Source organism: Macrobrachium nipponense, chromosome 46 (genome assembly GCF_015104395.2).
Source record: "Macrobrachium nipponense isolate FS-2020 chromosome 46, ASM1510439v2, whole genome shotgun sequence".
Lineage (NCBI taxonomy): Eukaryota > Metazoa > Arthropoda > Malacostraca > Decapoda > Palaemonidae > Macrobrachium > Macrobrachium nipponense.
This window is the reverse complement of record NC_061106.1, coordinates 28,308,903-28,336,723: the sequence shown is the minus strand read 5'-3', so window position 1 is coordinate 28,336,723 and position 27,821 is coordinate 28,308,903. Positions and strand designations below refer to the sequence as shown.

The 27,821-nt window shown below is 49.0% G+C and overlaps 1 protein-coding gene across 1 annotated transcript in view; it reads left to right on the top strand.

Annotated features, from left to right (window-relative positions):
* The window catches only part of LOC135214681 (serine/arginine repetitive matrix protein 2-like), a 222,642-nt gene that overhangs the window by 175,374 nt on the left and 19,447 nt on the right, over positions 1 to 27,821 (top strand). The window contains 3 exon segments of the mRNA XM_064249016.1: positions 24,056 to 24,374; positions 24,700 to 24,826; positions 25,733 to 25,871. Coding sequence (XP_064105086.1) covers positions 24,056 to 24,374; positions 24,700 to 24,826; positions 25,733 to 25,871 — 585 coding nt within the window.

Below are 27,821 nucleotides of genomic sequence, written 5' to 3'. Positions count from 1 at the left end.
CTTCTTTAATAATTGTAAATTTCTCATACCAGAAGATTTTATGAAATTTCCCTAATGAATGCATATGCAACACGGAACAACCTCCTTGGCCAGCCTCATGTGGAAAGGTTCCACCAGTCGCTAAGATCTCTGTCGCTTCATGGTTAGAGACTGTAAGCATCTCCTGAGAGCGAGAGGCTTTTATCGCAAAGCAGTAGGCCAGATGTCCAACTACAGTGGAACCTTGATATATGAAAGTCCCAACTTACAAAAATCCAAGTTACGAAAGCAAAGACGAAGATTTTTTTGCTTCTGCCTACAAAAGGGTGTTACTGTAAAGCCCCGAGATTCGCCCAGACCACCAAGAACAATTTTAAAACTCGCGCGCCTCTAACTCTGTAGACTCGCCACCATCCTCCCACTCTCCCATTGGTTCCTGATGCTAGTCACCGCCGTAAGATCCTGCTCTCCTATTGGTCAGCATCTATCCTATCATGCCTCTACATAAAGGCGTCCTTCGGCCACTTCATTGCACCAGCATTATCGTACGCATGCGGAATTCGTTCGTTCACATATACGTATTTCGTTTGTTAACGTGCAATCGTGTTAGTGATTTCGCTTTCTACTTTATCATGTTGTGTGTGAACTTAATTAACTTAATTATGGTCATGGGTCCCAAGAAAGTTGCTGAAGTTCACGGAAAGAAGAGGATGCTTTCTATGGAGACAAAGATGGAGATCATTAAAAAGTATGAAGCTGGCATGAGGTTGAGTGTGATCGCGAAGGAATACGGCCGAAATCCGTCGATGATAGGGCCCATCCTTAAGCAGAAGGAAGCCATTAAAGCAGCTACACCTTCCAAGGGCGTGACTATTTTGTCCAACAAGAGGAGCCACGTGCATGATGAGATGGAGAGGTTGCTTCTTGTATGGATAAAAGACAAGGAAATCACTGGCGATACGATAACCGAGACTGCAATCTGCCACAAGGCCAGTGCTATTTTCGGTGATCTGATTGCCCAGGCCGAAGACGACGGGGGAGAAGGGACACGACGCCAAGCCCAGACTTCAAGACTTCTCGTGTGTGGTTTGATAAATTCTGTAAACGGACTGGCATCCATTTGGTGGTGGGCATGGGGAGGCTGCCAGCTCGGACACGAAAGAGGCCGAAGCCTTTATTAAGTCGTTCGACGAGATGACGATCAACGAAGGCTACAGTTCTTAGCAAGTCTTCAACTGTCTCGTCGGACGTACATCACTGAGGAAGAGAAGAAGCTACCCGGGCATAAGCCTATGAAAGACAGGCTTACACTCGCACTATGTTCCAGTGCCAGTGGGGATTGTAAAGTCAAGCCCCCTACTTGTGTATCATTCGGAGACTCCTCAAGCCTTCAAGGTCCACAAAGTGCTAAAGGAGAAGCTTCCAGTGATGTGGAGGGCTAATGCGAAAGCCTGGGTAATGAGATTTTTGTTCACTGGGTGGGTAAATCTGTGTTTTGGCCCGACAGTGAAGAAATTCTTGGAAGAGATGCGGCTCCCTCTGAAATGTCTGCTGTTGTTGGACAATGCCCCTGCTCACCCTCCTGGCCTCAAGGAAGATATCCTAGTGGAGTATTCTTTCATCAAGATTCTTTATCTCCCACCTAACACCACCCCTCTCCTCCAGCCCATGGACCAGCAAGTGATATCGAACTTCAAGAAGCTGTATACGAAACATCAAAGATGTTTCGACAATCACCGATACCACAAACCTCACCTTGCGGGAATTTTGGCAGGAGCATTTCGATATCGTGATATGCATTCAACTCATCGATCAAGCTTGGCAGGAGGTTTCAAGGCGAACCTTGAATTCTTCGTGGAGGAAACTCTGGCCTGATGTCGTATCCACCAGAGACTTCGAGGGATTTGACGTGGGCGAAGCTGGTGCAGATTCAGAAACAGTTGACGATCCTGAAACTGTTTCGCAACCAGATCTTGATGATATCGTGGCGTTTGGCAAGTCCATGGGGCTGTTCGTCGACGAGGACAACATCAATGACCTTCTTGAGGAGCACCAAGAGGAGTTTACGACGGATGACCTGAAGGAGTTGGAGGCCATGCAACATAATGTCATTCAAGAAGAGTTCTCTAGTAGCGGCAAGGTGGAGGAGGAGGACCCTATGACAACGGCAGAAATTAAGGATGCTCTAGCTGCTTTTCATAAAGTGCAATCATTTGTAGAAAAGATACACCCCAAAAAGGCTTACACAGGTCGTATGCTTGCGCAGTTCGATGACGTTTGCCTGAGTCGTTTCACGAACATTGTGAAAAGCAGGCAGAAGCAATCTCTCTTGGATAGTTATTTGTTCCGATACGTATTACAAACCATCGGTCCTTTAACAATAGGAATGTAACTTGCGGCAGCTGGAACCGGTCGTAAGCTTTGAACAAGGGAGTTCGGTAGTTAAATGCTTGTCCGACAGTCAGCTCACCACGCGACTGGGAGGTGAAGATCCACTTTGCTTTCGGCCGCGCTGGGTGACAGACGTGTTCTTCACTTCTCTCTGCCCGCCTTTCGTTGTATGCTTTGTTTCTTCAATCTTGGTTTGCTATTCTTGTGTGATTTTGTAAAATACTGTAAGTACTTGTGCTTTTGTATTTTATTACCATAATTATGGATTCTCGTGAGCTGGAGAGTTCCCTACGCCCCCCCATCAGCCCCAGGATTTGCCCTGGGGTGGAGGGCCGTAAGTGTGGGGCCTTCCGCTCCTTCTTGGAGGTTGATCCTCATGAATTGTGTGCTCGGTGTCGGGGGCGCGAATGCTTTCACGCCGAGCCCTGTGATATTTGTGTTTTGTGGTCGGAGGAGCAGTGGGGCGCGCTTTGAGGGAAGGAGGAAGTGACGTAAGCCTGCCAGGGAGTCATCGGAAAGTTCTCCGACTACTCCCCTGGTCATGGACACGTCGTCTTCTTTCCTCCCTCCATCTCAGCTCCTGCGTATGGCTCCTTCCCCTTGGGGGGGGTTTCTCGCTCCTTCTCTTCGCCCAATCCGTCGAGCGTGTGGGAGGGGGCGAGGTACCCCGACATCCAATTGTACTCGGGGTCTTCCGTTCGCTCTGGGTGGGACTTGTTCACCCACTGGGCGAGGGGGAACCTCTCCTACTAACCCGACTTTTGCCCCCACAGGTGCGACTGCTGCGGGTGACGACCTTGGCCAGGTGTGGTGCTCGCTGGGTCTCCAGGGGACACCGAGTATTCGGGGGCTGTTGCATCACCTGGCGAGTGGCTCTGCTCCGGTTACACATGGTCCGGTAACCACCACCACCGTATCGACCCCAGGGTATGCCGCCTCTCCTCACCTGGTTTATACGCAGCATATTTGTACATGAACTTTCCTGGCAGATATATACTTAGCTTACGTCTCTGACGTCACGACAGAATTCAAAACTCGCAGCACACGCGACAGGTAGGTTAGGTGATCTACCTTACCCGCCGCTGGGTGGCGGGTGTATGAACCAATCCCATTTTCTTGTCAGATTTTCTCTGTCGCCGGGACCGACTACACCTGTTGTCAGTTCCTCCCGATAGTTGGATTCATTTCTCGTTGCCTTGGATTGTTTCGGACTGACTTTTGGTGAAGTACCTGATCTTTTTGGCTTGGCATACGCGCTTTGTGGACCGTTTTGACTTTTCTTTGGATTTTTCTTTGGATTTACTCATTATGTCTGATGTAGAAGTTAAGAAATCGGCTATGTTTAGAGTGTGTTCTGTGAGTGATTGTAAGGTGAGGCTACCGAAAGCTGCGGTAGACCCTCACACTGTATGTATGAAGTGCAGGGGGAATGATTGTTCTTTCATTAACCCTTGTAAGGAGTGTGAAAAGTTAAATGAGGATGAATGGAAGTCTCTCTCTTCCTACTTGAGGAAGTTGGAGAAAGATAAGGTTAGGAAGGCTTCGTCAAGAAGCTCTAGTAGGTCTCGCATTAGCGAGCTAGAGGTAGATAACCCTGTAACAGATGTAGCTCCTTTACCTGTTTCAGCACCTGCTCCCTGCACCGAACCCGAGGATACGCCTTCGGAAGTGGCCTCCATGAGAGCCACGATTTGTAGCATGGAGAGTAAGATCCGCACCTTAGAAGGTAAGAGTGACAGTGCCAGTGAATTGTGCAGTGCCCCTAGTGCAGTGGAGGGTGCGTCTGACCAGCTCCATAATGCTTCCAGGCCTAGACCTCTTCCAGACTCCCAGTCCCAGTGGAGGAGGAAAGTCAACAGCCACAGGAAGGTTAGGGAGAACCCCCACCGGTCAGGCGTCCCCTCGGTAGCGCCTGATGTACGTTCCCAGGCTACCTTAGATCGTGCCAAGAAGGAAGTGTTACGTCAGTGCTTCTCTTCTTCATCTTCACCCTCTCCTCAGCGCGGATGGAGCTCCTCGGAAGCCTCACGCCCGTTGAAGAGAGCCTGGGAGGCTCCTTGCGCCCTTCCATCCAGCCCTGAATACTTTTCGGATGATCCTGATGTCAACATTAAGAAGCCCAGGAGATCACAGGAGTATTTTTCTCCTAGCAGGGCTCGAGCATCGTCCCCGGTAGAGGATTTTGAGAGGTCACCCGCTCGGATTTTAGCGGGTCTGCAGGCGCAGATTTCGGCTTTGGCTAACTCATTGGCAGGGAGTTCTCGCCGTAAGAAGGACGTCTCTCTCCCTGTGAAGAAATCCAGGCACCTCTCTCTCGCCTTTTGCTCTTCGGATAGACTCCCTTCCTTGTCCAGACGCCAGTCACCTGGTAGACGTGTTCCTGTTGACATACTTTCTCCTTCGGACAAGGAACAAGCTCCTCGTAGGCGCTCTCTGACCATCAGGCGCACTTCTTCAGTCTTGCATTCTGAGCTGGACAGAAGGCAGTCTCCATACATGCGAGCCTCTCCCAGCAGGCGCTCTTCTAGAGACCGGCTCTCTCCTCTCGTCAGGCGCCAAGAGCCTAGTAGGCACTACTCCCCATGTAGCCGTTCCTCTCCAGGCAACCGCTCTCCTCTGGACAGGAGCCTAAAGTTGGACAGGCGCTACTCGCCAAGTAGGCGCTCTTCTCCTACCAGCCGCTCTTCTCTTGTCAGGCGCCAAGAGCCTGACAGACGCCTCTCTCCTGGTAGGCGCTCTTCACCTGATGTCCGCTCTCCTCGAATCAGGCGCCAGGAACCTAACAGACGCCTCTCCCCAAGTAGGCGCTCTTCGCCAGAGAGCCGCTCTACTCTTGGCAGGTGCCAAGAGCCTGGTAGGCGCTTTTCACCCAGCAGGCGCTCTTCTCCAGGCAGCCGCTCTCCTCTTGATAGGCGCTTAGAGCCTGGTAGGCGCTCAGAGCCTGGCAGACGCTTCTCTCCAAGCAGGCACTCTCCACCAGGCAGCCACCCAATTCTGGATAGGCGCCAAGAGCCTAGAGATTGCCCTCCTCTGGGGAGGAAGGATTCTTTGGACAGGCGCTCTCCGGAAGCTTTGGCTTCCCCTGACAGGCGTCAGACTTCTGACAGACGCACCTCCAAGGATAGGCGCACTTCTTACGACAAGACTGCCTACCCTAAGAAGGATCTTGAGGGTTCTTCTGTTGAGGAACAAGAACCATCTGAAGAAGAATCGAACAAGGATTCATCGGTTTCTTCGTATAAGAAGCTCACAGACCTGCTGCTTCAAGAGTTTGGAGATTCCCTTTCTCCTGTCGCTCCCCCTTCGCCTCTCTCTTTGTTTTCAACCTCAAAGACGACGAAGGTTTCATCATGTGTCAGGATGAAACCAACCATCTCTATGAAGAAGGCTCTGAGAGGTTTTGGGGAATGGCTTCTCTCCAAGGAAGAGAAAGGGAAGACAGTGTTTACTTTCCCTCCTTCCAAGCTGACAGGGAAATTGGGATTCTGGTATGAATCGGGAGAGCCCTTGGGCCTGGTTCTTCCCTCCTCTGCGGACTCGGACTTCTCTTCATTGGTGGATTCCTCTCGACGCTCTGCCATTCTGTCTGCGAAGACTACGTGGGGGATGAATGAGCTTGACCACCTTTTGAAGGGAATGTTCCGAGTCCTGGAAGTCTTCAACTTCCTAGACTGGTCCTTGGGAGTATTGGCTAAAAGGACTCAGACCCCGGATTCACTTTCACCTGACGATCTCCATAGTGTCCTCACTTGTATGGACAAGGCAGTGAGAGACGGTTCAAGTGAGGTTGCGTCACTCTTTGGAGCAGGAGTAATCAAGAAGAGAGCTGTTTACTCTTTTCTGACTAAGTCAGTATTGCACGCGCAGAGAGCCTCTCTATTATATTCTCAGCTATCTCCTCTACTCTTTCCGAAGGAGATCATTAAGGACATTTCGAGTACTCTATCGGCAAAGGCCACTCAAGATATGCTGGCTCAGTCTGCGAGGAAACCTCGAGCAACCTTCCAGGCTAAGACCAAGAAGGAGACTCCTTTGAGGCAGGAGCCCTTTCGAGGGGTCCCTCCTTCCAGAGCTTCTACCACTAGAGGAACGAGACCGTTTAAGAGAGGCAGAACCTTCTCTCGATCGATTAGAGCAAAGAAGTAGTATACAAGTCCTCCAGACAACAGTAGGCGCCAGACTACAACTGGTCCCTCTCGATTGTCCGCAAAGGGTACCTCATTCCTTTCACATCAAGACCACCTTTGACGACGACTCCGAGGGAGTTGGTGGCCAAGTACAAGGACCCCATCATGAGCCAAGCCCTTACTCTAGCGGTAGAGCAAATGCTAGAGAAGGAAGCTATAGAACTAGTGAACGATCCTCTTTCTGCGGGTTTTTACAACCGCCTTTTCCTAGTTCCAAAAGCCTCAGGAAGATGGAGACCGATTCTGGATGTAAGCGCCCTGAACTTCTTTGTACTAAAGAGGAAGTTCGCCATGGAAACGACATCTTCAGTGTTGGCTGCTCTTCGTCCAGGGGACTGGATGGTGTCTCTAGATCTTCAGGACGCTTACTTCCATGTGCCTATCCATCCTTCTTCACGGTAGTATCTGAGGTTCATGATGGGAGGGAGGATATTCCAATTCAGGGCCTTGTGCTTTGGACCTGCAAAAGACCCTTACTATGGCAAGTTCACTGGGACTTTTGGTGAACTTCCAGAAGTCTCAACTAATCCCCAGTCAAGAGCGGATTTATCTGGGGATTCGGATGGTTTCTCTGGATTTTCAGGTGTATCTGTCCCCAGAAAGGATAGCTCGATGCTCCGAGAAAGTCACAACCTTTCTAGAGAAAGATGCATGCACAGCGAGGGAGTGGATGAGTGTTGGGGACACTCTCCTTGTTGGAGCAATTCGTATTGCAATACACCCCCTGAACACCTGAATAAGCCCTGGTCACTTACCAGCCCGAACCATCATTTATTAAAAATTTACCAAATCTTTTGTTAAAATAAACGATCAGTGTTGCCAATCTCCTGGCAAACACCCTCGTTACCTAGTTACCAGCCCACTGCTGGTAGCCCTGCCTCACGGGCCGGTCACACCTGCACTCTCACGTCAATCACTTATCGTTCGCAGTGGAGTACAGATGTATCCACAGCGAACTCCTTTTTGGTCTTGCCCGGCCTTCATTTGCACCTTTGATTTGATTGATTTTGGTGACGAATTACGCATCCCTTTGGATTACGGTTGGATTGCTCTTAATACCTTGTCATATACTTTATTAATCCTTTGTCTGTGTGAAAACAACAGTAATGAGCTCTTTCATGCTATTAGTTTCTTTTACCACGGCTGCTTTTGAATTCATACAAAAGCTCGGGACTTCTGTCCAGGTTGCTGATGCACGTAATTTTACCTTTAGCTTCAGCTGCATTTATAACATGAATTACCGTCGCACACGGATGAATACAATAACGGATGTTGTTACAGGAGTCGATCGCATTAGCAACAAGTTCTCGTTCGGGTGTTCATAGCTGTACGGAGTTATACGAGTATATTATCGTTAAGATAATACCCTTTTAACTTAGAAGAGGGTGCAATTTACGGAGGTGGAGATGTTAGACGATTGTAATTTCTCTCTCTCTCTCTCTCTCTCTCTCTCTCTCTCTCTCTCTCTCTCTCTCTCTCTCTCTCTCTCTCTCTCTCTTACTTTTCTGATTTCATATTCTCTCATCCTATTTTCCACGCTCTCCTAACACTGGACTCATTGTGTAACAGAGGTTTTTTCTTCCTGTCACACCTTTTCAAACTTTGTCAATTTCCCTTCAGCGCTGACTGACCTCATAGGTCCCAATACTCGGCCATTGGCCTAAATTCTATTTTTAAACCCAACAATCTTGCTGTCTGAGTTAGTATTAGAGTAGGTAGCGAATATTAGGAATATGTATAAGGTATTCATGATATGATATATCACGAGAGGATTTTAAGTATTAGGACAGATAGGAAAGAACATGTCTGGGTCTATCTGAGGGTATTCTTCCAAGTGCCAACCAGGCAGAGTACAGTCAGGCAGGTACAACACTACAAGAGAGGACATCACTACGATCGACGACACCGTCGCAGACGCACCGATGGACATGGTTGTCTCCTCCGTACATGAGAGGCCTAAGGCCACATGGGAGGTCTTCAGTTTCCCTCCATACATGAGAGGCCGAGAGCCACATGGGAGGTCTTCAGATTCCCTCCATACATGAGTGGCCGAGAGCCACATGGGAGGTCTTCAGATTCCCTCCATACATGAGAGGCCGAGAGCCACATGGGAGGTCTTCAGTTTTTCCTCTACTCAGGTGAGGCACATAGCCAGCTGAGAGGAAACAGGTTTGTATCCCTCCCGCACTCAATGAGTTTTGACCTTAGGGTAGAGGTGCAGGGAGTTTTTTTCTCCACATATGGGAGGCCTAGAAGGCCACACATGGGAGATTAGTTTGGACGAGTGACAAATGAACTTGAGACTGACCCGCGTACTCAATTACATTGACTGACAACTGGTACAGTGGAGGGCCAGGTAGATTTGATTCCCCACCTCCATATTAATGTTGTTAATCGGGCTTATTCAGGTGTTCAGGGGGTGTATTGCAATATGAAGTTTTTATTGTAAAACTAATATTGTAATACCTACCTGAACACCTGAATGATTCCCACCCTCCTCCCCTCTCATACAGAGTTATTGAGTTATGATTGACGTGAGAGGGCAGGTGTGACCGGCCCGTGAGGCAGGGCTACCAGCGGCGGGCTGGTAACTAGGTAACGAGGGTGTTTGCCAGGAGATTGGCAACACTGATCGTTTATTTTAACCAAAGATTTGGTAAATTTTTAATAAATGATGGTTCGGGCTGGTAAGTGACCAGGGCTTATTCAGGTGTTCAGGTAGGTATTACAATATTAGTTTTACAATAAAAACTTCATTTCTCTAGGACCTCTCCAGTTCTTTCTGCACCAGAACTGGTGTCGTCTATCACAAGACCTAGAGTTCTCCTTCAAGATCACAAGGGAGATCAAGAAGGACCTTCTATGGTGGGCGGACCCTCTCAGATTTGCAGAAGGTCTGTCCCTGCACATTCCGAACCCCAACCGAGTGTTGTTTTCCGACGCGTCGGAAACAGGTTGGGGAGCGACACTCAGATCAAAAGAAGTGTCAGGCACCTGGGAGGGGGAACAGGTGGCCTGGCACATCAACAAGAAAGAATTGATGGCGATTTGGCTAGGCTTAAAAGCCTTCGAGTCACACGTCCGAGATGCAGTAGTGCAGATCAACGCGGACAACACCACAGCCCTGGCGTACATCAGGAAGCAGGGGGGAACGCACTCCTTCTCCCTGTACGAAACAGCAAAGAACCTTCTTCTGTGGTCGGAAGCAAGGAGGATCAGACTCCTCACCAGATTCGTACAGGGAGAAAGGAACGTCAGGGCCGACCTCCTGAGCAGGAAAAATCAAGTCCTTCCTTCGGAGTGGACTCTTCACTTGGATGTTTGCCAGGACCTGTGGAGAATGTGGGGCAGACCTCACATAGACCTCTTCGCCACGGCCAAGAATGCGAGAATAGACATTTACTGCTCCCCGATCTCAGACCTAAGGGCAGTGGCAGTGGATGCCTTTCTCCTAGATTGGAGAGGTCTAGACGTGTATGCGTTTCCTCCCTTCAAGATACTGGGGGAAACACTCAAGAAGTTTGCGACCTCAGAAGCGGCAAGGATGACGCTGATAGCTCCGTTCTGGCCCGCCCAAGACTGGTTCACAGAGGTACTGGAATGGTTAGTAGACATTCCAAGATCCCTGCCACAAAGGATCGATTTGCTCAGACAACCCCACTTCAACAGGTATCACAAAAACCTCCCCGCTCTCAATCTGACTGGTTTCAGACTGTCAAAAGTCTTGTCAGAGCGAAGGGGTTTTCTGCAAAAGCTGCAAAGGCTATCGCAACAGCAAGAAGACCTTCTACCCTTAGAGTCTACCAGTCGAAGTGGGACGTCTTTCGTCGTTGGTGCAGGAACCAGAAGCTTTCCTCTTCCAGTACCTCTGTAACCCAAATCGCAGACTTCCTCTTATTCCTTAGGGAAAAATGCGGTCTGGCGGTTGCAACCATTAAAGGCTACCGTAGCATGCTAGCTGCAGTGTTCAGGCACAGAGACCTGAACATTTCGGACAACAAAGATCTGCATGATTTGTTAAGGTCTTTTGAAACATCCAAGAAAGTTTCTGCTGGGATTCCAAGCTGGAATCTTGATGTGGTTCTTCGTTTTCTGAGGTCCTCGAGATTTGAGCCGCCTAAGTCAGCTTCATTTTGAGACCTAACGAAGAAGTCCCTGTTCCTCATGGCGTTGGCATCCGCCAAAAGGATAAGTGAGCTACATGCCTTAGAAGGAAGAGTAGGGTTCAAAGGAGATTCCGTGATTTGTTCCTTCCTGCCTTCATTCTTAGCCTAGAATGAGAACCCCTCAAACCCATGGCCCAGGAGTTTTGAGGTGCAAGGCTTAGCTGCACTAGTAGGGGAAGAAGCAGAGAGGACTCTTTGCCCTGTTAGAAGTTTAAAGTTTTATCTTCAGAGGAAGGAGAAACTTAAGGGCAATAAGGATAACCTATGGTGTTCTGTAAGAGATCCCAGTAGGCCGTTGTCAAAAAATGCACTGGCTTACTTTATTAGAAGCCTTGTGAAAGAAGCCAGTGTTGCATGCAATGAAAATCATTTTAAGCTCCTTAAGGTCAAGGCTCATGAGGTGAGAGCCATTGCCACATCCTTGGCTTTCAATAAGAATATGTCGCTACAGAATCTTATGAAAGCAACATATTGGAGATGCAACTCAGTCTTCGCTAACCACTACCTGAGAGACGTCAAAATTATGTATGACAAGTGCTTCGCGTTAGGCCCTTACGTATCGGCGGATTTGGTGCTGGGGCAGGGAGCTGAAACATCCTTTTTAGTTTATTTCCCTTATTTTGGTATTGTGTTTTTATGGTTTTATGAAAATGATGCGGGTAGGCATCTCTTTCATGTCGTATATCTAACAAGCTTTAGATTGGTTAGGTGATCGGGTTTGTGTTTCAACTCCTTGCAATGGTAGTGTACAGGTTCTGTCTTGTAAGCGGGCAAATCCCCATTGACAAGATCCTGCTTGGATTCTACCAAGTAAGCGGATAACAAATCCCTTTGGTAGACCCAAAGAGTCTGGCAGCTGTAGGTCACGCCCTCGCTGTAGCTTTTCAGGCAATGCAGACTAATAGACAGTACCTATGAAGTCTTCAGCCTAAACAGGTAAGAACCAAGGTTTTTTAGATCCTACAACAGGTGTTGTTTCCCTTTCCTTTGTTATGTATCTGTCTCTTACCCTCCTCCAAGGGTGTCAATCAGCTAAGTATATATCTGACAGGAAAGTTCATGTACAAAAATGATATTGTTAGTATACAATAAAGTTTTGTACATACTTACCTGGCAGATATATACGATTGATGGCCCGCCCAGCCTCCCCTCAGGAGACAGGTGGAAGAGAAAATCTGACAAGAAAACGGGATTGGTTCATACACCCGCCACCCAGCGGCGGGTAAGATAGATCACCTGACCTACCTGTCGCGTGTGCCGCGAGTTTTGAATTCTGTCGTGACGTCAAAGACGTAAGCTAAGTATATATCTGCCTGGTAAGTATGTACAAAACTTTATTGTATACTACCAATATCATATGATAACAGTGACCCCTTCAGCTGCGTTGCAGCCACCGTTTCGTAGCGTTCCGAAGAGGGTTGTAACATCGCCGCCCGGGTTCACCGCTTTCACCTCAACCCCTGACTTCCAGTGCCCCAAGAGCTCGCCCCTGGACCTGCCACCAGTACCCAGGAGGTCGCTGGGCCGCTGCCCCGCCTCCTGCTGTACCTGCCGTTCCTGCTGTACCTGGACCAGCCCCTACCGACGTCGTTCCTGGCCGTGGTGTTGCTGCTCCAGTCGCAGGTCCTTCCGGACAGGTGCAGCCGGGCCGTGTTGCTTCGGCAATTGCCCCGGCTCCGTCCTGGATGGGAGGACCTGACGACTGTCCTGAGGAAGCTGACGAAGAAGAAGAGGAAGAGGAGGAAGATGTCGTCGTCGTCTGTTGCCACCTCTTCCCCTTCGGCTTCCAAGGCTTCACAGCCGAGGAAGAAGGCTCTCTCCTCCCTCCCTAAGAAGTCTCCTTCGGGAACTTCTAAGGGCCCGTCTCACTCTGGTGGGACGGGGGGCCTTCCGCTGGTCCTCCTGCTTCTTCGGGAGCGGGGCCCGTCTCTCCTTCCGCAAGGAAGAAGAAGACGGGGACCAGAGGGGTACCGGCTAACACCGGTACCTCCTCACCTGGTGCTAGGGGCTCTGCCGCTGCATCAGGTTCCGTCTCGGCCTCTCGTTAATGAGAGGTTCCTATTGTGCGGTCGCCCGCGGGTGACCTTGCAGCCAAAGTCCAGGCTTCCGAGTTCGCTTGGTGCCAGGACCGAGGCACGGAGCGTAAAACAGGTGAGAGTCGCTCAGGTGACTCCCGCCAAGCCAGCGATCGCTCTCGTAGCGATACGCGGGTTCCCAGGGTTGACGCGACGGTCCCAGACCGGCCGCGGGTTGAGACAAGGAAGGGGTCCCCTCGGTCGCCGTAACCAGCCAAACTGTTCCAGCGGCTCGACGCGCCGTGAGGTCAGGCCCCGCTCCCACCGCGACAGCGGACTGTTCCGGTCCCCTGACCGCCACTCCCACTGGGACCAGGCGGGTAGGGGGACCAGCAGCAGCTCCTCTGACGCTCGGGACCGCAGCCGTTGTTCTCGGTCCAGCCACTCACCTCCGGAGAGCCATGCGACCAGGCCTGCAGCTCGATCGCCACCGCAGGTTAGCGATCACCTGCAGCCCCCAAGCACACCGATTCTGCCGGTGGCCGAGGGTGGAGCGTCAGGTCTTCCTCTCCGATCCCTTCAACTTCCTCGGGCTACACCAGGAAGAGTGAGGTGATCCAGAGTGACCGTGAGGAGTGCGCTCCTCACAGTCCCACCACGACGCCCTACGAGCCTGGCACGGTCTTAGGACCGACAAGGTCGTATGCGCAAGTGACAGGAGGAGACCGGAGGGGTCTGTTGCAGTTCCTCCTTTGGAAGGAGGAGGGTCTTGGGAGGCGCTCTTGTTGGAGGGACTTGACGGTCTTACTCCACAAGACGCAGTCACTTCCGAGATCCAGAGGTCGTTTGCAGAGGTATTGCGCTGATACGTCAGCACAACACCTCGGGGAAGGATTGCCGCTCCCACCTTCTGAGCCTGCCTCCATGCTCAAGTCGTTCTGGGGTCCTAAGAAGGAACCCAAGACGACAGTGGGTCTGCCGCGATCGGCTCTGGCTGGCTCATTGCTGGGCCAGGTGGACTCTCCGGACAGGAGGGTTCGCTACGGTCTGGCAGGTCTTCCAAGCTACTTCCCCCGCCTCTACTGCGACAGAGGAGATTCTACGTGCCATCGGAGGACCCTCTGCCACCCAAACAGGTTATCCCGGAGCTAGCTAGGCTAACTCCGGGTGTGTGTCTGCAGCAGCTCCTGTCGGAGAACTTATGGTTCTCGCAGCAAGGGGCACTCACCTTGGAATCAACCGCCATGGCGGCATTCCAAGCAGTCTCCTGGTTAGACCTGTGGTCCCTCACGGTGTCTAAGGTCGCGCCCACCTCGGGAAATATCACTCCTGAAGGTGACCCGGCTTTCGGGAGACTGTGCCAATCTGGAGGTAGAGCCATCTCCTACCTAGCCCACCAGACGGCAAACCTGTGGGCCAACCTGGTTCTTCGGCGTAGGGACGCAGTCCTCACCCGAGAGACCAGGGCGGCTGGGCGTGAGGCGGCTCTGGGTCTTCGCAACGGACCGGTGTGGAGTTCCTCCTCTCTCTTCCCTGGAGTGATGGTGGACGCTGCGGTGGAGCGACGGCGCACTGATGACAGTGACCGTCTAGTACACCAGGCAGCCTCGAGCTACTGTGGCCAAGCCCAAGAGCTTAATTAGCGCTTCCTCTGCGCCCAAGACGATCGCGTCGTCGAAGCCCAGGGGAAAGACTGTGCCTTCGACTAATTCTAGGAGCGACCGTAACCAGCCCTCCTTCTCACGAGGGGGAGCTGGGAAGAAGAAGCCGAAGAGAGGTGGGAAACGCTAGGGACGGCGTTCCCCCTCACCTGCTGCCGGAAGTTGTGGGGGTGCCTGGCAAGCCATTGGGCAACATGGCAGCACTATGGAGCGGAGACCTGGATAGTGGACATCCTTCGGGAGGGGTATCTACTACCCTTCGAGTCTCGGCCACCCCTCACCTCCAACCCGGTCCAACTTCAGACCTACGTACCCAGAACATATAAGGACGTAGCACTTCGGCAGGAAGTCCAAGCCATGCTGAGCAAAGGAGCTGTGGAGATCGTCAGGGATCGGTCACCGGGCTTTTACAGCCGTCTATTCCTGGTGGAGAAGTCTTGGGGGGGCTGGCGCCGGTGATAGATCTCTCTCCCCTGAACCGATTCGTTCGCCAGTCTCGGTTCACGATGGAGACGGCACGCTCCGTGCTCGACTCCATCAGGGAGAACGACTTCATGCTTTCGGTGGACTTGAAGGACGCCTATTTCCAGATACCCGTTCATCAATCCTCCAGGAAGTACCTCCGCTTCATCCTCGATTGGACGGTGTACCAATTCAGGGCACTTTGCATCGGTCTCTCAACTGCCCCACAGGTGTTCACGCGAGTGTTCACTCTGGTGTCTGCTTGGGCCCACTCGTCAGGGATACGTCTTTTGAGGTATCTCGACGACTGGTTAGTCTTGGCAAGCTCCCGCTCGCAGTTGCTACGGGACAGGGATCAACTCCTCGAGTTCTGCCGCAATCTGGGGATCGTGGTTAACTTCGAGAAGTCAGGTCTCGAGCCCAAGCAGAGGATGAAGTACCTGGGTATGCTGATCGGTACGGTAGCAGGTCGAGTCTTCCCCACATACTCATAGATCAGCAGATTCAGGGAGGCAGCCTACCAGTTCCTGTCTTGGCAGGAACAGCCAGCTCAGCAGTGGCAAGTCTGTGATCGGCCACCTGTCGTCACTCAAGAGTTAGTCCCTCACTGGCGTCTTCACCTGCTGTCTCTCCAGTGGAGACTGAAGGAGAGTTGGTCACAGGCAAGAGACCCGCCGTACTTCCCCGTGTCCCTCACGGAGGAGGTGAGGCAGGACCTAGCCTGGTGGCTGGACGACAGGAACCTCGGAACCTCGTAAGAGGAGTGACTCTCCGCACCCCCCCCCCCCAAGATGTTGCTGTTTTCATACGAGTCAACCGAGGGATGGGGCGCACACCTGGAGGAGTTGCTGGCTGCAGGAGTGTGGGATCATCACGACAAGCACCTTCACATCAACGTCCTGGAGCTCAAGGCAGCGTTCCTCGCTCTCCAAGAGTTCCAGGACTGTCTGATGGAACACTCGGTGGTGTTGATGTGCGACAACACCACAGTAGTGGCATACGTCAACAAACGGGGGGCCTAGTGGCTCACTCGGTAGAGCTGTCAGCCTGCTACATTCCAGGCAAGAGGAATGTAGTAGCAGACAAGCTCGGCTGTCGGGATCAGGTGATAGGGACCGAATGGTCCCTACACCCAGACGTGGCAGAAAGGCTCTTCAACCTGTGGGGGTGTCCAGTCGTGGATCTGTTCGCCACCCAGCACAACAGGAAACTTCAGGTTTTCTACTCGGCTGTGGCGAACCCATGGGCAGCTGCAGAGGACACTCTTCAACACCCGTGGGACAACCTCTTCGTTTACGCCTTTCCCCCGTTCTGTCTGATTCGCAAGGTGGTCAGCCGAGTGCTGGCCACCCCGAATCTCCGGATGATCCTGGTAGCTCCCAAATGGCCTCAGGCCATTTGGTATCCAGACCTGCTGGCTCTTCTTGCAGGAGCACTGAGAGAAATTCCCCCTTGGCACAACCTTCTCATCCAGCCTCACATGAAACGGTACCACCAGTCAGTCCAGTCCCTTCTCTTGCGAGAGAGAGGCTTTTCTCGCCGAACAGCAACAGAGATGGCTGGGTACATCAGACAGTCCTCTGCAGCTGTGTACCAGGGAAAGTGGGCCATCCTCTGTGGTTGGTGTCATAGACGGGGGTCTGTCTCCTCTCAGAGCCACTCTTCAGCAGGTAGCGGATTTCCTCGTTTTCCTTCGCCGAGAGAAGCTCCTCTCCGTCCCCACAGTCAAAGGATACAGGGCCACCCTGGCTCTAGTCCTGAAACTGAGGGGAGTGGATATCTCGAACTCGTTCGAGATCTCCCTGCTAATGAAGAGCTTCGAGAGGTCTTGCCCACCCAGGGAACTCAGGCCCCCAGGGTGGGATGTGACTCTTGTCCTTAGGAGTCTGACTCGAAGTCCCTTCGAGCCACTCCGAGAGTCGTCAGACAGGGATCTGACCCTCAAGACCCTCTTCTTGCTGGCCCTGGCATCGACAAAGAGAGTAGGGGAACTTCATGGCTTATCCTTCGACGTCAAGCATACCAGGGGATGGGGATCTGTGATGCTCGATTTTGTCCCGAACTTCGTAGTGAAGACTCAGAATCCTTCGGTCCCTGACGACCGGTTTGAGTCTTTCACGGTCTCCTCCCTATTGGACTTCACCGACAACGATGCGGATGAGATGCTTCTTTGTCCTGTGAGGGCGCTACGGCGCTATCTGAAGAGAACTCGGCACCTCAGGCCTGAGTGTCGACGCCTCTTCGTTAGCACCCGGGTGACCAAGAAATAAGTATCCAAGAACTCTTTCTTTCTGGCTGCGAGGTGATCAGGAGGGCGTACGAAGCTGATGGTAGCGACAACATCCGTACCCTTCATCCGAGAGCCCACGAAGTCAGAGGCATTGGTCCTTCCCTTGCGTTTCGCAAGAACTTCTCCGTGGCGCAGGTCCTGAAGGTGGGGGTCAGGACCAACCAGACCACCTTCACCTCCTTCTACCTTCGGGATATAGCCCACAGGTCCTTGGATACTTTCCTTGGGACCCGTGGTGGCTGCTCAACAAGTTGTGTAGCTTACCCAGCACCCGAGCAGACAGACCAGCATCGCATCCTTGTGTGACTACATGAATGGATGAGTGAATGAGGGTGTGACTGGCTTTTCTTCCCCATCTTTTTCTCTCCCTCTACCTGTAGGCCGAGGGACGCGGTCGTCAGTACGCTGGAACAGGAGACCGATGGCAGGTGAGCTACTCGACCGAGCCCCATTCTACCCCTTTCATTAGGGATACGAGCGGTTATCCACCACTTTCCCCAACAAGGGGGGGGAAGTGGAAGCCAACAAGAGACAAACCCATGACTTCATATTGCCTCTTGCAATAGGAACAATTTCTTGCTTGCTAGTTTTAAGACATACGCTGGCCTCCCTCTTATTACTTGGGTGCAGAGGTCTGACCATTGATCCTGCGGTACATACCCCGACCAGGGAGGGAACCAGGTTGGACGAACACCATTCTGTTCATTGACTCAGATTCCACCCACCAAGAAGTGAGTCTTCCTATTGTTAAAGGACCGATGGTTTGTATTACGTATCGGAACAAATAACAATTTGTCGAAAATTGTATTTTTCCTAACTATACAAACCTGAGGTCCTTTACACATAGTCCCACCTCATGTCACCCCTCACTCTGTGTTTTCCTGGGCCTAAAGCAAAGTGAATCTTCACCTCCCAGTCGCACGGTGCACTGACTGTCAGACAAGCAGTTAACTACCGAACTCCCTTGTTCGAAGCTTACAACCGGTTCCAGCTGCCGCAAGTTATATTCCTATTGTTAAAGGACCTCAGGTTTGTATAGTTAGGAAAAATACAATTTTCGACAAATTGTTATTTTCTAAAGAGGCCTTTAGTAGTAGTAGTAAGCAAACAGGAAGATCCAAGAGATATGAAAAAACAGAAAGTTGAAAGTGGTGAAGAAATTAAAATTTTGTAAAAAAAAAAAAAAGACAAATTTTCTAAGACAATTTGTATTTTTCATAGCTACAAACCCTTAGTCTTAACAATAGGATAATTTCGAGTGCCTAGCTGGATCCAGTTGAAAAGCAGATGAAAGCCAGGAATCTTGTGATATCTGGCAACGCATGTGTAGATCGGGTGAAGAGTGGTCAAACACCAAACCTCTACTCCAGTCTTTCCCAACTCAGGATGGCTTAACAAAAACAGGGGTGGCTAGAGGTGGGCAGTATAATGTTAAGACCTCAGGTTTGTAGCTATGAAAAATACAAATTGTCTTAGAAAATTTGTCATTTGTTCATACGCGAACAAACCCTCGGTCTTAACAATAGAATAGACTCATACTTGGAGGGAGGTATAAGACATCCTAGACCGGCTGGGGGCCTACCCGCCAGTCCAGCTCTAGAAAAAAAATAGTTCTTGGAGAGGGACTGAAGCCCATTGAGAAGCTAGATACATTAATATCTAACCACTCAGAACCTGAGTGACGTACAATGATATATGGGATAACCATTGTATAGGGAACCAAAGGGAAACTTTGACTGTCCAATAACAAACCAAGGCACTAGGGTTTGTAGTACTCCCGGCTCCTCCTTGCCCTGGAGCGAAGCATATGCTACTAAATAGTGGGTAAGATATTGTATATTGCACGACCACACTACCAGTATGACTACCTCACTCACCTGTATCAGACCAGTCCAGCAAATGACGTGTCAATTCCTTAAACCGCCCGAAGGAAGAAGGAAAGGTACAAGAGAAAGAAGGAGACCAGCCAACTCACTCATTCTCTCATCCACACAATCATCTTAGGTAAGATACAAAGGTGCCCCGTTAAGGGCAACTATGAGTTACACAACCTGTTGGGCAGGCACCACAGGACCCTGGGAAAACGTGTCCGCAGATCTGTGGGCAACATCCTAAGATAGGAGAAGGTGAACGTGGACTGGCGTAACCAAGTACCAGCGCTCAGCACTCTATGTACAGCCAAGTTATTTTTGAAAGCCAGAGAGGGACCAATACCCCTAATGTCATGTGCTCTAGCCTGCACAGATGTGGTGATGTAATCATCAAGAATCTAGTATGCCTGTCTGATGGCTTCCCGTATCCAAAAAGCGATAGTATTCTTAGACACCTCTTTCTTTGCATGGCCTGTACTGACAAAAAGTCTGCGGCAGCCTGGTCTAAGGTGCCGAGTCCTTTTAAGATAGTAACACAGGCCCCGGACAGGGGACAACAAAAGCTCTTGAGCATCACCACCCACAAAGTCAGTCAGTGATGGAATGGAAAACGAAGTGAACCTGTCATCATGCACAGAGGGATTTTGGGTCTTGGCCACGAATTCTGGGACAAATTCGAAGGACACTGACTTCCAACCCCTGGTGTGCTTCACCTTATAACTCAGACTGTGGAGCTCTCCTACCCTTTTGGAAGATGCCAAAGCCAAAAGGAAAACTGTTTTGAGCGTCAGGTTCCTGTCAGATAAGCGACGCAAGGGCTCATATGGACTCTTAGTAAAGCTCTTAAGCTCCAAGGAAACATCCCACTTTGGAGGCTTGAGCTCTCTAGGAGAACTCGACTGCTCAAACCCCTTAACTAGCTGGGAAAGTTCCCAGGAAGAGGAGATGTCGATACCCTTCAGGCATAACACCAAACTCAGTGCCGCCCTGTAGCCTCTAATAGCAGAAACAGACAAACGTTTCTCGTCTCTGAGGAAGGTTAAAAAGTCTGCTATTCACTGAATAGAGGTTGCGTGTGGAGAAAAACCCTGTTTACGACACCAATCACAGTAGATCGCCCATTTGCCTTGGTAAACTGCGGAGGTTGAATTCCTAAGACTGCTGGACATGTGCCCAGCTGATTTCTGAGAAAAGCCTCTCTCTCGGAGGACATAGTTGATAGCCTCCAACCGTGAAGAGACAGGGATTCTACTGACTGGTGGAACCTTTCCGCATGGAGCTGACACAGATGTCGCCAAGGGGGAATCTCCCTCGGAACCTCTGACAACGACGACAGCAGATCTGGGAACCATTCCGCCTGAGGCCACAGAGGGGCTACCAAAGTCATTCTGAGACCCTGTGAACTCATCAGCCTGTTCAGAACCTGACTGATCAAACAAAACAGAGGGAAGGCATACACCTCCAGGTTGTCCCAGGTATGTTGGAATGCATCTTCTGCCAATGCTAAGGGATCTGTGACCACTGAACAGAACACCTCCAGCTTCCTGTTGTAGCGTGTCACAAAAAGGTCCAGCATGGGTCTCCCCCAAATCTGGAAAAGCTTGTCTGCCACCACTTGATGAAGGAACCACTCTGTGCCTAGGATCTGATCCCGGCGACTGAGTTTGTCTGCGACCACGTTCCGTTTCCCTGGGATATACTTGGCTGAGAGCTCTACCAAATTGCTGATTGCCCACTGGTGAAGTTTAACGGTCAAAGCATGAAGCTGCTGAGAAATCAGGCCTCCCTGTTTGTTCACATAGGCTACCACCGTGGTGTTGTCCCACATGAGAACGACAAGAGTGACCCTCTACCATCCCCTGAAACTCCTTCAGACCCAGGAAAGCCGCCTTCAACTCCAAGACGTTGATATGCTGCTGCTTTTCCTCCAAACCCCAAACGCCTGAAGCGATGAGGCCGCCTAAGTGCGCGCCCCAACCTGCAAGAGAGGCGTCCGAGAACAGAAGGAAGTCCGGAGGGAGAGAACGCAGAGGGACACCCTTCAATAGATTCTGCTCATCCAACCACCAACGAAGGTCTTCTCGCACTTCCAAAGACAGTGGGACCATAAAGAGGGCAGAGTCCCCCACCTGAGACCAGAATTCCCCCAGTCTCCATTGCAGAGACCAAAGATGAAGACACCCATGAGGGACCAGCTTCTCCAGGGAAGATACCACTCCCAGAAGAACCTGCCACTGATGAGCCGACAGATGCGACTTTGACAGGAAGTTGCGCGCCACAGCCCGCAACTTCTCCAATCTCTGATCCGACGGGAAAACTCTTGCCACTGTCGTATCGATGACCATGCCCAGGAAGAGAATCCTTTAAGTGGGTACAAGGTTTGACTTTTCCTGGTTGACTAATATGCCCAGGTCCAGACAGAACCGAAGAAGACGATCCGTCTTGCAGCAGCTTCTCCCTGGAAACTGCCAAGACCAACCAATCGTCGAGGTACCTCAGCAAATGGATCCCCTGAGCATGGGCCCAATTTAACATGAGAGAGAAGACCCTTGTGAAGACTTGAGGGGCTGTCATCAGCCCGAAGCACAAGACTTTGAACTCGAAGATCTTGTCCGCCAGAGAGAAGCGAAGGAACTTCCTGGACGTGGGATGAACAGGGATTTGGAAGTATGCGTCCTTCAAGCCTATCGACAGCATGAAATCGCCTTCCCTCACGGCTGCCAACACCAAGCGCGGGGTCTCCATCTTGAACCGTGTCTTCCTGACGAAGCGATTCAAGGTGGATAAGTCGATCACAGGCCTCCATCCTCCTGACGCCTTGGGCACCAAGATGTGTCTGTAAAACCCCGGGGACGGACGCACTACTTCCTCTATTGCATTCTTGTCCAGCATTTTCTGCACTTCCTCCCGAAGAGCCAAGAACTTCAGAGAATCTGGGGGATACGTCTTCCTGAGCTGCGGCTTGTCCAACAGAGGAGGAGAGAAGTCGAATGGCAACAGGTATCCCACCCGAAGGACAGGCATCCCCCCCCCACCCGTGGCGCAGGAGAGGGAGAGGCGCCCAACCTACCGACGGCCTCCTTGACCTCTGCCCCTTGGGCCTCTTCTTGGTTTAAAGGAACGAGAGCAAAAGGGGCATTGATCTTGAGACTTGGGCTGTGTCGATTGGGAAGGCCCTGCCAAACTCGAGGTCCTCGATGGCCTACCAGGTGACGATCTCCTCGACTGCTGCTGGACCGGGTGAGGAGGAGGGGCCGGACGTCTCCGAGGGCGGGACTCTGTTTTAGACACAGTTTGGTGTACCAGTCGGTCCTTGGTGTCAGCCCGGCGTCAGTCTATCGCATTTTCAAGTTCTGTCCGTGGAAACAAGAATTGCGACTCCAACAGATCACCGTTCCTCAAGGCCAGCAAAGACTCAGTGTCGAGCGACCTCTCCATCCTAGACAAAGCCGCGTCCCTCCTAACCAGAAGAAGATTAGCCCATAAACTAGCACTGAGGTGAGCCAAATAAGAAAATGCCTTCCCCCCGGACTGCAAAAGACTGGCAAGTGAGGCAGTTCTTTCCAACCCTTCAGGGGACCTGTCAGAAGCTATCTTGGCAGTCAGAGGTCCAGCCAAGAAACCGTCTGCAACATGGAGGCCGCCGTAGATTCCAAAGCTAAGGCGACTTGCGGAGACAAGGACGGAGCCACTGACCTCACCTGTTCCAAAGTCAAACCCGGCTTCAGGCGAATGACGTCTGGGTTAAGGTGGCGTGACAACAAAATCGCAGAGCTCGTAGCATAGTACTTCCTATGTCTTGTGAGAGGAGGGGGTAGTAGTTTGGTAGAGCCTCGTTATGAAATTTGCTGGGGTGTTCTTGGAGGGCTTGGAACGGATTAGCCATTTTACATGTAAAATGCGGTCCAAGATACGAAAAACTCATGATACGAAGGGCTCCTCGGAACGGATTAATTTCATATCTCGAGGTACCACTGTATATGGATAGCATATGGTTGATTTTAGAAGGTGTCTATTGATGGTGGTGTCTGTTGGATGTAAACAATAACATGGGAGAAGGAGACACGTGCTTATGCTGTTTGGTTGGTAGGAGAGAGCTCTCTGTCGAGTAGGGGTTTTTGGGTCGTAAGTCTTGTTGTGGTGTTGATCAAAGGTTTTATCGGAAGTATACTGGTATTGGAGAACGCATACAGGTGTGTAGATTGTACATTTGTGTAAAGAAAGTTAGATTAGGCTTGGTTAAAATTCAAAGGCCACAAGGATTTGTTACTACTCTCCCTCTCCTTGTCAGAGAGAGGAGTAAGCGCTACTGAAAAGCAGACTTATTTATTGTACAAGAACAAACCAAACAACTGCACCCAGTACCACACTTACCTGTATCAGACCAGTTCCAGCTTATGACGTGTCTTATTCTTCAACCCACCTGTAGGAAGAAGAAAGGAAAAAAGAGAAAGGAGGAGACCAGCCATCTCACCTATTTTCTCTTTCACACCATCATTTTAGGCGAGATAAAAACTCTCCAGCTAGGGGCACCGGATGAACTACACAACTTGTTGGACAGCCACCACCAGACCCAAGGAAAAAGTGTCCAAGGACCTTTGGGCAATGTCCTTCCAGAAAAGGAAGTGAACGTGGTCTGCTAAAGCCAGGAACCAGCATTCAAAATCCTATGAAAAGCTAAGTTCTTCTTAAATGCCAGAGAGAAACTCATTCCTCTGATGTCATCTGCTCTAACCTGCACAGACACTGTGATAGAACTAAAAGGTTATATGCATGGAGTGTTTTAACCTTTGCTCATTCCTGGGATAAGTGGGTTACGCGATGTACTGTGTGAGTGTGAAAGTTGTTTATGTACTTCTGCCCAAGGGGCTTGTGTAATAGCAGCCCATTGTGACCGTGCGGAAACTCAGCTATCATGTATTGTGGATAAGAAATACTCAAGTTGATTTTATTGAAAAAAAACTTTTAACATTTAATATCATGTCAAATCTTGCATGCTTTGTTCTTATTTGTGGTTCATTAACTTCTTCCAGGTTGACACACGTAAAAAGCTAAGCCCAAGTTCTGTGGAACGATACTGTGATAGATGCTCTGTGTTATACACAGTTGATAAATGGGGATTTCCCTTATCGATTGGGCCATGCGTCCATCACTGGGGCCGTCCATTTAAAAAAAGGGGCTACTCAGGATGGGAAACACGATATTCGTGTTGTAGTGGCGACTTAGAATCTGAAGGATGTTCCCAAGCAACAACTCATGTTTCCCAGAATTATGATCCTAATAATTTACGTGGTTATGTCAGGACCTTACCTAAGGATGTTAAAGATAGCGATTGTGGCGTTTATGCATTAGGTGAGCCTTTGGTATTGTTTTTGTATTATTAATACTTTTAAAATGAAAGATGGATGTCCCATGTTCTTTTTAAGGCCACTTCTTGGTTATAAGTACTGTGTACACACTTTCATAATTTCTTTATCTGATTGGTGCTATGCCAGACTTGCATGATGTTCTTTTATTAAAGTAATAATTTTTGTCTTTTTCCTGATTATTTTTTCCCATGTTGATCATACTTTAGACATGTGCATATTCAATATTTTTGGCTTATAACATTTATGAACTATACTATTTTGAAATTATCTAATATCCAACTGTTTTGAGATTATTTAATATCCAACAGATTGTGAGATGTGTTACACAACTGCGGGTTGTGAGCTTACCCGGATAACTGTCATTGATACTGATGGGAAAGCTATATATGAGCAGTTAGTTAAGCCAGAAAACCCTATTATTGATTATAATACAAGGTAAGATTACTTTTTTATCATGATGTTGACTCTAGTTCATTCTCAAGTGTTAGTGCTTCCTAAGCTGGTTTTTTGTCAATTTGAATGTGTTATTTAGTTTTGTACATACAATAATATCCACAAAAAAATAACATTTAGATATATTATTTTTTTTACAACCAACTACATTACTCACTTCTATTCTCTACACATATAGGAATGCAAGAAACAGAGTTGAAAATAATACCCTAGTTCAGTAGTGGCAGATCCATTTTGGTGATCATTGTTATGAATTGCACAAAGTAGGATCTCACTTGCTCAAAGTTCATTTTTTATGTACTGATTTTATGCAAATTTTTTATGAAAATGTGTTTTGAGTGCATTATTTAGCATTTGGTCATATCAGAATCATTGTGCAAGTACATGTTAAGGACTGTCTTTTCTAACATACAGCAAATCATTGGAGATATAATTGTACAAGTCAGATAATATATGTGTAGCATACTATTATAATTGTTTCAAGAGAAAACATTCTGTGGTCTAAGAGTTTATAATGTGAATTTCTCAAACTTCATTTAGAGCTTGAAATTAGCTTAAAAGTTAACAGACTTTAAGAACGTAGGCAGATGTTTGTTAGTCAAGATAGAACACATTTAAAATAATACAAGGTGTTAAAAGAAAAAATATTGGATATCCCATATTTTCTGTTTTAAGTAACATTTGGCAAGTAACTGCTTAAGGTTTGATTTCTCTTGTTTCCAATAGGTTTATGGTATTTAACTGAGTCATTAGCAAGTTCTCTTTTCAAATTGGAGTGCTGCTCAAATTACCTGTTAGCCATAGTTACCAATGACTGATGTTCAAATGACCATACTGTATCCTTGAACTTAATATATGGATTTATCCAGATATTTTCTTTCTTCAAAGGTTCTCAGGAATAACTGAAAGTGATATGGAGGATGTAAAAACATCTATACGTGATGTGCAAGCATCTTTGTTAGCAAAGTTTTCGGACAAGTCTATACTTATAGGGCATAGTCTTGAATCTGACTTCCATGCATTAAAGGTGGGTAATTACTAAGTAATATCTATAATGAATTATGTAAATTAATATGTGCAATTCAGAATTCTTTGATCAAGTCTTAATCTTAGGATTAATCATAGTAACAATTTTGAGAAGTATAGTATATTCAAAACAACATTAATAAATTATTTGTACACATAAGTCATTTAAAGTGGTACTTGTTTCACATAATTTACCTCTTATGTCTACCATAACAAAATTTCATAAAAGTCCTGTACAATTTAGAATTGTTCATACATGGAATACAGTGGTCCCCCCCCGTGCGGGGGATGCGTACTAGACCCCCCCGTAAATAGTTAGAACCCGCAAATGTTTGGAACCCATGTAAAAATGCTAAAAACAGCCTATTTTGTTAGTTAAAACTCAAGAAAAACCACTAAAAATTTTCATACTTGGTTTTTTTAATAGTTTTATCACAAAAAGTGGATTTTATGAAAAAATTTATCAAAAAAACCCAGGAATTTGTGGATATTTCTCATAGACAAATACCGCGAATGTGCAAATTTTCCGCGAAAAATGCGGGGAAACGTTCCCGAGAGAAATCCACGAATGTGGGAGTCCGCAAATACGGGGGCCCCACTGTAAACCTTCAGTCATAACAATAGGATAATCTAATGCCAGCTGGAAACCAATTAAAACAATCAAAGATTGTAAAGCAAGGAATCGGTGGCATCTGGCAACTCATGCATATTTGTGGTGGAAGCTGGTCACCGACCAGGCTTGGTACCTCGTGATGCGTCAGTCTTTCTTTGACTGCCTTGAAGAGTAGTCGCTTTTGAGCTCTCTTTCCCAAGGCAGTTTCTTTATTAGCCACTCACTACAACAGGAAGCTGGAGGTCTACTTTTCAGTGGTCACAGATCCTCTTGCTCTGGTGGAGGATGCTCTACAGTATCCTTGGGACAACCTCAAGGTGTACGCCTTCCCTCTGTTCTGACTGATCCGTCATGTCATGAACAGAGTAATGAGCTCTCGAAATCTCAGGATGACCTTAGTGGCACCTCTGTGGCCCCAGGCACAGTGGTTCCCAGACCTTCTGTCCCATCTGTCCATTCTGTCAGAGGTTCCGAGAGAAATTCCCCCATGACACCACTTCCTTTGCCAGCTTCATTTGGAAAGGTTTCACAGTCGGTAGAGGCCCCATCTCTTCACGGCTGGAGACTATCAAGTATCTCCTGCAAGGGAGATCTTTGTCAGCAGTTTACCAGGGCAAGTGGGCCGTTTACTGTGATTGGTGTCATCAACTGGGTTTCTCTCCACCCGGAACTTCTGTTCAGTGGATAGCGGATTTCCTGATCTTTCTCTAGGATGAAAAAGGTCTTTCCGTCTCAGCTGTTAGAGCTACAGGGCTGCCTTGGGGTTTGGTTTTGCATCGAAGGGCTTGAACATTTCTTCATCCTGGGAAGTTTCGTTATTGTTCTGGAGTTTTGAACTCAAGAGAACTCAAATTGCCAACATGGGATCTTACTCTGGTCCTGAGTAGTCTCACTTGAGCTCCATTCAAGCCTCTATGTCAATTGTCAGTCAGAAATCTGACTCTGAAGACAATTTTCCTGTTGGCCTTGGTTTCCTTAAAAAGAGTTGGAGAGCCTCATGACCTGAGTTGTGATGTGAAACACACCAGGGTTTCGGGGTCTGTTGCCCTCAAATTTGTTCCGGATTTCATGGCTAAGACTCAGAATCCCTCAGTGCATGATGACAGATTTGCTTCTTTTTATATTCCCTCACTGAATGAGTTTGTGGACAGCGATCCACAGGAGTTATTGCGTTGTCCCGTCAGAGCTCTGCAATGCTATCTAAAAAAGGATTCATCACGTAAGGCCTAGGGGTCATAGACTTTTTGTTAGCACAGACTGGTCCAAAAGGGAAGTGTCCAAGAAGACAATGTCATTCTGGCTACATTAGATGATTAATCAGGTATATTACTCACTTGC